Genomic DNA, 8,879 nt, shown 5'->3' on the forward strand with positions numbered 1-8,879 from the left:
CTGTCAGAGCCGCTACCTGGGAGACACTCTCAAAGAAGGTAGAGTGTTGGACAGACAGCCCAAGTAACCTCTGCCACATCGACATGTGATTAGATCACCCACCTATTTATTTTACTTGGAGACAACTTTGAGAAGTATTCCTGAAAAAAAATTCCTACCCCAATTCAAGGGGTTGTTTTCAGGGGATGAAAAATGATGAGGAAGGCAAAAAAAAAAAAAAAAAGTAAAGAAAAATAACAGAATGAATACATTTTTCTCTTGAATTATGTTTTTAATGAGAAGATTTCTCCATCATGTCAGCATGATACAACAGAAAGAAAAATGGACTACAGTCAGAGAATCTGATTTAAATTTTTACATTATCAGTTAATAGTCATGGGAATATAAGCAATTCATTCTGGATCTCAGATAAATGACGCAGGTTGAACTAGCTTCTTTTTAAGGTAACTTCCAGATACCCTTTGACTCTGATGTGATATTTCCATTTGGTGGCAAATAATCCTAGGGATTTGTTGTCAGTTCATTGAAGACATAGAGCAAAAATGGCCAAGAGCAGGCTATAGAATCCTACACATCAGAGTGTGATCTTGGCCCTGCCACTGTTTTGGAGTTGGATCAGTAAGTTAGTTGCTAATCCAAGTTTGCTCAGCGGTAAAATGCAGGTAAATGCCGACTACTGTAATGAATTGTACCCACTGAATAAGAACATGATTGTAGAGCGCCTGGCTTACTGGGGGTGTTTAGTTCTGGTCATTGTTATCCGCCGGTGAAAATCCCTCAACTCGTTTGTATCCTACTAGGTGACTTAGAATAAATGTGCGGGTAAGTGGAAATTAAACTCCAATGCTCTTTAAAGTTCTCTAATGGCAGCAGCTAGTGAATATGAGATGAGAGCCCTGGAAATTGCAGGGGTGGGGGTATCACACGTAAATGACACCTCCCTGTCGTTCGCGAACATGACCGTCTCTGATCGCCTTGTAAACTGCGGCTTTCCGTGTCCCCGGGGGCAGGTGTGAGAGCGCGGAGCTGGATAATAAGATCCTCGGTCTGATCGAGAGGAACACTTCCGATCCCAGAGGGGTCAGCCCGGCGGCCACGTCGAGTCACAGAAACCCCTGTTCTGTGAAGGTAAGGAAAGCCTTCTGCTGCTTCTCAATACACCCTTCAGCAGCGTGGTCACCTAGGGGAACGCACCGGGACAGTCCCCGGACCGTTTCCAGTAAGGCACTTCCTTGACGGCTGAGAGGACAAAGTGAACCCGTGCAAACCTCTCTTAAACAGTCACTTCCTGTTACTAAAAAAAACCCTCCACAGAAGCTCCTTCCAGTTTAAAGTGTGATATCAGGGGGCCGTCATTACAGGAAGGGGAGGAGGAGCTCACGCCATTAGAAAGCGTGGTTAATGCAGCAATAGCTCTTCTACTGGGAGGAGCTAACCTAATGCATATAAACTCACACTGGGTTACTACAATGAGCACAATTCATCCCATTTTTTTTTTTAAGGAAAAAAACACGATTTTCCTGATTAGATAAGTTCTTTGAATTTTCTCTTGTTTCAGGATAGTTATCTATGGTGCTTTATGTAACAAATAGAATTCAAGGGTAACCTCAAACTAGGAATTTTGCAGATACCTTTCTAGAAATAAACCATAAATGACATCACAAGGTCTTAATCTCTGCAGTCCTTCCAGTTAGAAACCGTCTGTAATGATCATTTCAAAATAAATCTAATGTAAGTAAATTAGAGAATGTGGCTGACATTAAAAATATTTACATAACTTCTGCTTTGGTTTCTTAGTTCTAAATGATCCATGATGGTTGTGGAAAAGCTACACTAAGCATAGAGAAAACTATAGAAATCATGTATAGAGAGATTTATTGTAGAGCTAATGGAGCTTGGATTCCCCTAAACAAATATTTTCTTTCATAACTAATTTGCATTGACAGATTTGTGTCTTTTTCTCTTAAAGAGATTCTGGTAGTATAAGCCTCAGGCCTCACCAAACACGGATCAGCCTCTGAAATCCCCTCCATGCCCACTGCTCCTAGAGAGCCTCACTTAGCGTTGAGATCTGTGTGTCTCTTCTGGCCCTCTCTCTCTCTCTCTGACATACACACACACACACACTCACATCCACACTCTGACACACACACTCACATTCACACTCTCTGACACACACACTCACACACACACTCACATTCACACTCTCTGACACACACACTCACACACACACTGTCACTTTTTTCACTTAGTAATTTGTTGTGGATCCTTCTGTACCTCTTTCATTCACTTAATGAACAAATAGTATTGTGTACATTCTTTCCATTTCTCCCTGAAAAAGAATCAAAGTGAGAGATGACTTTCTGCTAATGATGAGGGGCCAAAAAGGCTTTTCTCTCCATTTCCTTCCTTCCTTCCTTCCTTCTCTTTTCATCCCCACCCCCACTCTCATACACAAACCTCTAACTCCCAGTTAAGACTTTCTTCCTTCATGGAAATGTGTGCTGTTTTGTAGTGGCCATCTAGTTTAACCCCCAAAAGAAATTAATGATGACAATTTGAATCCCCTCCAGTAGCCTGATCCTCGTATTCTCTGCTTATCAGCTCCTAAGACTCCTTTGCTCATGACCGACTTCCCTGCCCACTCTGCTCACTTTGTTTTCCAGATTCCTCCTTACAGGTGAGAACTTCACAGCCTATTGCCAGCCTCTTGGTAATTAGTTCCCTCTCTTCTGGGGACTTAACTGGAACTTCTCTGTCTCTTTAAGATATTGTTTCCCCTATCTCTCTTTAAGATATTGATGAAATTTGCTCATCTTCCTATACATTTCCAGGGGAAGGAGAGCAGGCACCTGGCTGATTTTTGTTTTGTTTTGTTCGCTTTGTGAAATGTAAGGGAAAGACATCTACAGAGAATGAGAGGGTAAAGGTGAATTCCAGTGGTTAAAACAGGGGAAGATACCCAGGTGGCTTAAGCGGTAGAGAATCTGCCTGCAATCAGGAGACCTGGGTTCGATACCTCGGGTGGGAAGATCCATTGGAGAAGGAAACAGCAACCCACTCCAGTATTCTTGCCTGGAAAAATTCCATGAGCAGAGGAACCTGGCAGGCTACAGTCCATGGGGTCCCAAAGAGTCAGACCCAACTGAGTGACTGAGTGCACAGACATATGAAATGTCCACTGAGAGAGGCGGCAGAGGGGTACAAAGCTGAGCAGCAGTGAGGACCACTTTATAAGACCAGTCGCTAACGCGTGTTTGGGCTCCTGAATCTTCAGTCTCTCCATCACTTCTTACCAGCTTAATTCTCCTCAACTTTTAAATATTGAGACTTCCTACTACTTTATGGGTAATGTTCTTTGTTCACCAGTAAGTATGATTTTATTTTATTTATTAACTTTTATTGAAGTGTACTTGATTTACAATGTTGTGTTAGTCTCAGGTGTCCAGCAAAGTTACACGACTATATTCTTTTCAGGTTCTTTTCCATTATAGGTCATTATAAGATACTGAATATAGTTCCATGTGCCATAATGTAGGTCCTTCTTATTTATCTATTTTATATATAGCATTGTGTATCTATTAATCCCAAACTCCTAATTAATCCCTCCCTTCCTCCCCTCATATTATGAGCAATGTTCTAATTCACTCTTTCACATCCTAGCCAGCGTTGATCATGACATCCAAGTTTTTCCAGCCACTTGTCATGCCACTCACAAGCTCTACCTTGATAAATCCATGGCCATTTTGCATCTGATTTTTCACTTGTCCTTTCATTTGCACTTAATACTATTCACTAACTTTCTTAAAATGTCTTACTTCATTGACATCCATAAATGTGTCCTTCAACATCCTGCTTTTCCCTCTGCTCTTTTCATTTCACTCGCCGTCACTGGTCTCTCTCACATCACCTGTCTGGGTTACACTAGCATCACCCAGGGATCTGTACGTAGTGGTTGGCTCACTAAACTTCAGAACATATGCTGATGACTTCCAACACATACACTTACTAAACATGTAGTTCTTTTCCAGATTCATATCGAATTCACTCAGCATGTTCAAAGATGCACTCAGTATCTTTCCTGTTAAAGCTGTTTGTTGTTTCTCCACTCTCCATTTCCCACTTCCCAAGATGCACGCATGTCCCACCACCCCGCCATCCTTTACCAGACCATGCAGTTTCACATGCTGTGCTTTTTCACATGCTGTTTATTCTTCATGGAAACCCTTGCCTCCTTGCCCCTTGGATGAACTGTGTTTCAAACTGTGTTTTCGTGTGAATTACTGTGAAACCATAGTACCTCCTTCTTCAGTCTCACAGAATTCTCTGGTCCCCTTTTGCACTGTCCTAAATAAATACCTTCTTTAAACCTCATTCATAGGCTTTATCACCTTGGTTTGGTAATCATTTATGTATAGATGTGTCTTCCCTACTAGTCACAGACTTCCTGAGGATAGAGTGTAAAGTGTCACATGAATGTGTCTAAAGTCTCATAGGTTTTTCTAGAAGGTACCCATGTTATGCAACATGTTTGGTTTCATGAACTATGAGAAAAGTAGACTTATAATCACCTTATCTCTAAGAATCCTTCACAAATAATCTCAAAGTCTACAGGGGGGATATTGAATATACACTTAAAAGCTCAGCTTCTTAAAGCTTTCGACTGGCAGTGATTGTCAGATGCCCACCTATCACTGCTGCTTCGAGATGTTAGCTATACCACGCCCAGGGCACTTTGTGGTACCACTCATGGGGACAAGCCTAATATTTGGATGTGTTCTCCAGAGCCCAAACGGAGCTAAACACTATGGTTCTCTCCATTTCAATGGAAAGACCTTTCTTTCCCAACTTTAGCTACACGGGCCCCCAGTACTACTTTTACACATCCAGTGTTTGCCAGAAATATGTGTGACCATCTATTTGATTTTCATCCTTCTGCAAATGGGGAAACTGAGGTTCAGTGAAGCTAAGTACATTTCTCCTGGTTTCTACTATAGCTGCATTTCTACTATAGAACTGCATTCTGGACCTAAACCCAAATCTGTCTGGGTTGCTCTATACATCCTGCTTTTCATTACCTCTTCCTCAAATAAGAATCATTTGAAGTGACTGGGCCTGAGCTCAAGGTGTTATCAGGAACGATGCTGTTGTCAGAGCAACCCCTTCTTTCCTGTGTGAGGCATCACCCTTGCACCAGGCTACAGTGTCTTTACTTTCTCTCTCTCTGAGGATAAGGTCTCCCAGGAACAATCCCCAGAAGTGTCTCTTCATTTCCCAGACTTCTGGCATCTCCTTCTCAATTGTCATCTGAAGTATCTTCAAATATTTGATTCCTTAAGTAAACACCTTAATTTCCAGCTGAAATCTCTGCTGAATTACTATTTGCAGTAGCACTCCTCAGAAGGAAATCCTAAACTCAAAACAAACAAAAATTTTTCCATTCTCACTGATATATTGATGGAACTGAAAAAAAGTATAAGAAAAATTCTTTTGGGGTAAGACAAGGGTGAGTCAATGACAGAGAAACTGTGAAAGGCATCTCTCATTTTCCCACTGGATGGAGCAAGCATACGAACAGTAAGGGAGACTCCCTTTCTAGGAAGAAATGTATTTCATTGTGACTTTATGAGATGGGTAAAATGCTTCAAATGGTTCAGAGAGTATAATCTTTTAAAAGATTCAGTAAGTCTCTAATCATAAAGAAATATGATTTAATGAAAAGTCCTGAGACATATGTCATGTTCCCTTTTTGGTCTACCTTTGCCAAAAATAAGAGGGAGAATTACTATAGAGAAAAAGAGAAGACTAACTCATTGCTTTGAGAAAACAGAAAAACATTATTGATGAATATGAGGAGCTCTATCTATATGAAAGCAGGTTTTAATATTCTGAGACAATTGAAAGTAGAAAGTTGGTGAACAGAAGGCATTGAAAGTCTTGTAGGCAAAGAACAAATGATTTTCTAAGTGAGAATACTACTCAATTCCAAAGTGGACATTAAATGGAACTTACATTAAACTAAGACATGGTCTTAATACAGTGACAAAATTAATATATGAACATTGATTTATTACCCTGTAATTGTGTGTCTTCAAATACAAAAGAAAATGATAGAAGACTTGAGATGCTTTCTTGGACAAACAAATATATTCCAGTAATGCTTGGAAACAAGGGTTCAACCTGGGATGGGAAGGAGAAGTGTTCGAACTTTAAGATCTACCAAAACTAAATTTGCTTAAGAGCATTGTCATGTGTTTAGATTCTATTTTGCTTTTCTTATTTTAACTAAAACACAGCACTAAAAATTGGCTTTTATAACTTTGGTACCAGTTGAGGAGCCATTTCCCAGTAACTGGAGACAAATTCTTGCTCTGGACACTCTTCCTAAGGCCAAAAGTCTTGGTAAAATGCTTTGAATGGCTCAGAGAGTATAATCTTTTAAAGTGCCCCAATATGAACTTATGACACTTTAAACGGTTATGAGAGAAAAACTTCTTGGAAACTACAGTAAGTTGACAAACATTTTCTGTAACCACATTTGTTAGGAAAAAACATTAATTTCCCTTTCCTTGTTTCCCTTTTTCAAAAGTTAAGCTATTTCATTATCAAAATCTTGTTCTCTCATCTCTAAGCTGGGATGTGATAAGAATAAAGTGAGTGAAAATGTGAAAGCATTTTGTAAACGTAGAGGGCTAAATTGCTTGCATGCATACGTGCTTAGTCGTGTCTAGCTCTTTGTGACCTCAAGGACTGTGGTCCACCAAGCTCCTCTGTCCATGGAATTTTACAGGCAAGAATATTGGAATGGGTTGCCATTTCCTCCTCCAGGGCATCTTCCTAATCCAGGGATCAAACCCACATCTCCTGCATCTCCTGTATTTGCAGGCAGATTCTTTACCACTGAGCCACCTGGAAATCCCAAAGCGGTAAAACACAATTCTTGTGATGATGATCATGATAGTGAGATTAGTTTGAGCCTCAAAGTCTTCTCATTTTTTCTCATACAATTACTAGCTTCCTCTTTGAATCCCGTTGTTTAATTTTGAGTCGTGGTAACTGTGGAATGTTTTGATCTTTTTTTTCTGTTAGGAAAAATAAGTTGCATTGTTGTAGGAGCAGCTGTTTACTATTCCCTGGGAAATGTCTGAATAGCTGGCTAGGAAAACAGCAAGTTCTTAGGCAACAAGAAGGCCTGTCTCAACTCAGCTGCTGCACTTTGTGGTGTTTGAAGCTCACAGTAGGCAACCTGGGTGAAGTCATTTAAATGAGCTACTTTTCCTTCTCTTATCTCTAAGTTCAGCTAGTAGTTTTTAGCTTTATAATTCTAAAAGTATAATCAAATCTCAAAACTAAACAGGTTGGTGGACAGAGACCCAAGCTATCACCATGCCTAATATATGACAAATGACTCCTTCCGTTCATTTTGAAGATTTTAAAAGCTTCCACTATACATAAGTATCAGGTATATGTCCAGACAAGAAGATCTTGCTGTGTATGTTCACCTTGAACTCTATTTTTGTAAAAAGGTATAACACCAGACACTGCAGGAAAACAGAGACACAAGTCTGTAAGCTAAGATCAAACTCTAAGACACAAGAATTAAAACTCTTATAAAAGAAGAGGGACAAAACTCTCCTCCCATTTGAGAGGCATCCATTTGTTGGACAGATGGCTATCTATAGGAAAGGAGAAATGGGGCAATAAACTCAGGCTCCTCTTGTTTGATAAGTAAGAGACACTTTTGAGTAGGACACCTTCTTACTCAAAAGTTTTCTCTTCCATCACTGGGAGGATTTGCCCAAGGTTCCACAAGCAATGGGGTTGGAGAAGACTGGAAGGTGCAGGATGTCCTCTGGAAGATGTGAGTGATAGGTGCAAAAGGATTCCTTCTGCCTCCATGAAAATAGTAATCCCAGAAGCTCCAATCCAGGCTACTTTGGCAGCCCCAGGAGGAGTGCGGCAACCCTGGGGGGTGTTGGTAAAGGAGGGCACCAAGCCTGGAAGGGAAGGGCGACATCTGGCTGGAAGTTAAAATAGACTTTGTCATTTTAACATTAAAAAAAATAAGGCATCCAGGAGCCTGCAAAGAGAAGAAAAAGAATTCAGAGTCTCAGGGTTTCCACTGAACAGACTTTCGGAGCTAAAAGTATTATCCTTCACCTTTGGAATCATTGTCTTCTCCTAGATTTAAATGACTTCAGCAATCACACTTGGAGAAAAAAAAAAAAAAGATGTCTTTCCTGTTATGCAAAAGGAAGAATAACATCAGCCCCTTGATTCAGAAATTTGTAAATTAGTGACACTACTAAAGGAAGCAAAATTCTAGGCTTGGAAGATTCCATGAATAAACACATTTGTTTAAGAATTGTTTAGCAGATTATGTGTTCTTTATGTTCTAGATCTGTTCATTGGGTTGGCCAAAAAGGTTGTACAGGTTTGTTTTTTGTTTTTTTTTTTTTACAAGATCTTATGGAAACTAACATTTTGGCCAGCCCAACAGCTTTCTGACAAAATTTGGGTCTCTCATAGGGACTTCCAAACCTAAGCTGGGTTTGGGAATCCAGTGCCTCAAAAGTGCTCTTTTTTTTTTCCCTCAAGCAAGCCTTCCCATTTCTAGTTTGATTAGTAACAATTTCTTTAATAGGTGTGGGGAAAGTACCAGCAAAATGGGCATTTTCAGCTCTCACTGAAAAAGGCTCATAGCATTCTAATGTCTACCTTTTAGGTGAAATGCATCTTAAGACTCTTTTTACCATTTTTGTACTTGTGAGGAGAATGAGACTTGACCCACAAAGTGTATAAATATCTTGGGATTCTTGGATAAGCAGCAAAAAGTAGAATCATTCCTTTATTCCCCCTCCAGTGAGGAAGATTTACTT

The 8,879-nt window shown here is 40.0% G+C and overlaps 1 protein-coding gene across 1 annotated transcript in view; it reads left to right on the forward strand.

The window, feature by feature from the left end:
• The window catches only part of TNIP3 (TNFAIP3 interacting protein 3), a 109,503-nt gene that overhangs the window by 50,374 nt on the left and 50,250 nt on the right, over positions 1–8,879 (forward strand). Inside the window, exon 3 of the mRNA XM_043871192.1 lies at positions 1,011–1,128. Within this exon, the coding sequence (XP_043727127.1) occupies positions 1,011–1,128 (118 nt within the window). The remainder of the gene's footprint in view (positions 1–1,010; positions 1,129–8,879) is intronic.

This window comes from Cervus elaphus, chromosome 17, assembly GCF_910594005.1.
Source record: "Cervus elaphus chromosome 17, mCerEla1.1, whole genome shotgun sequence".
Lineage (NCBI taxonomy): Eukaryota > Metazoa > Chordata > Mammalia > Artiodactyla > Cervidae > Cervus > Cervus elaphus.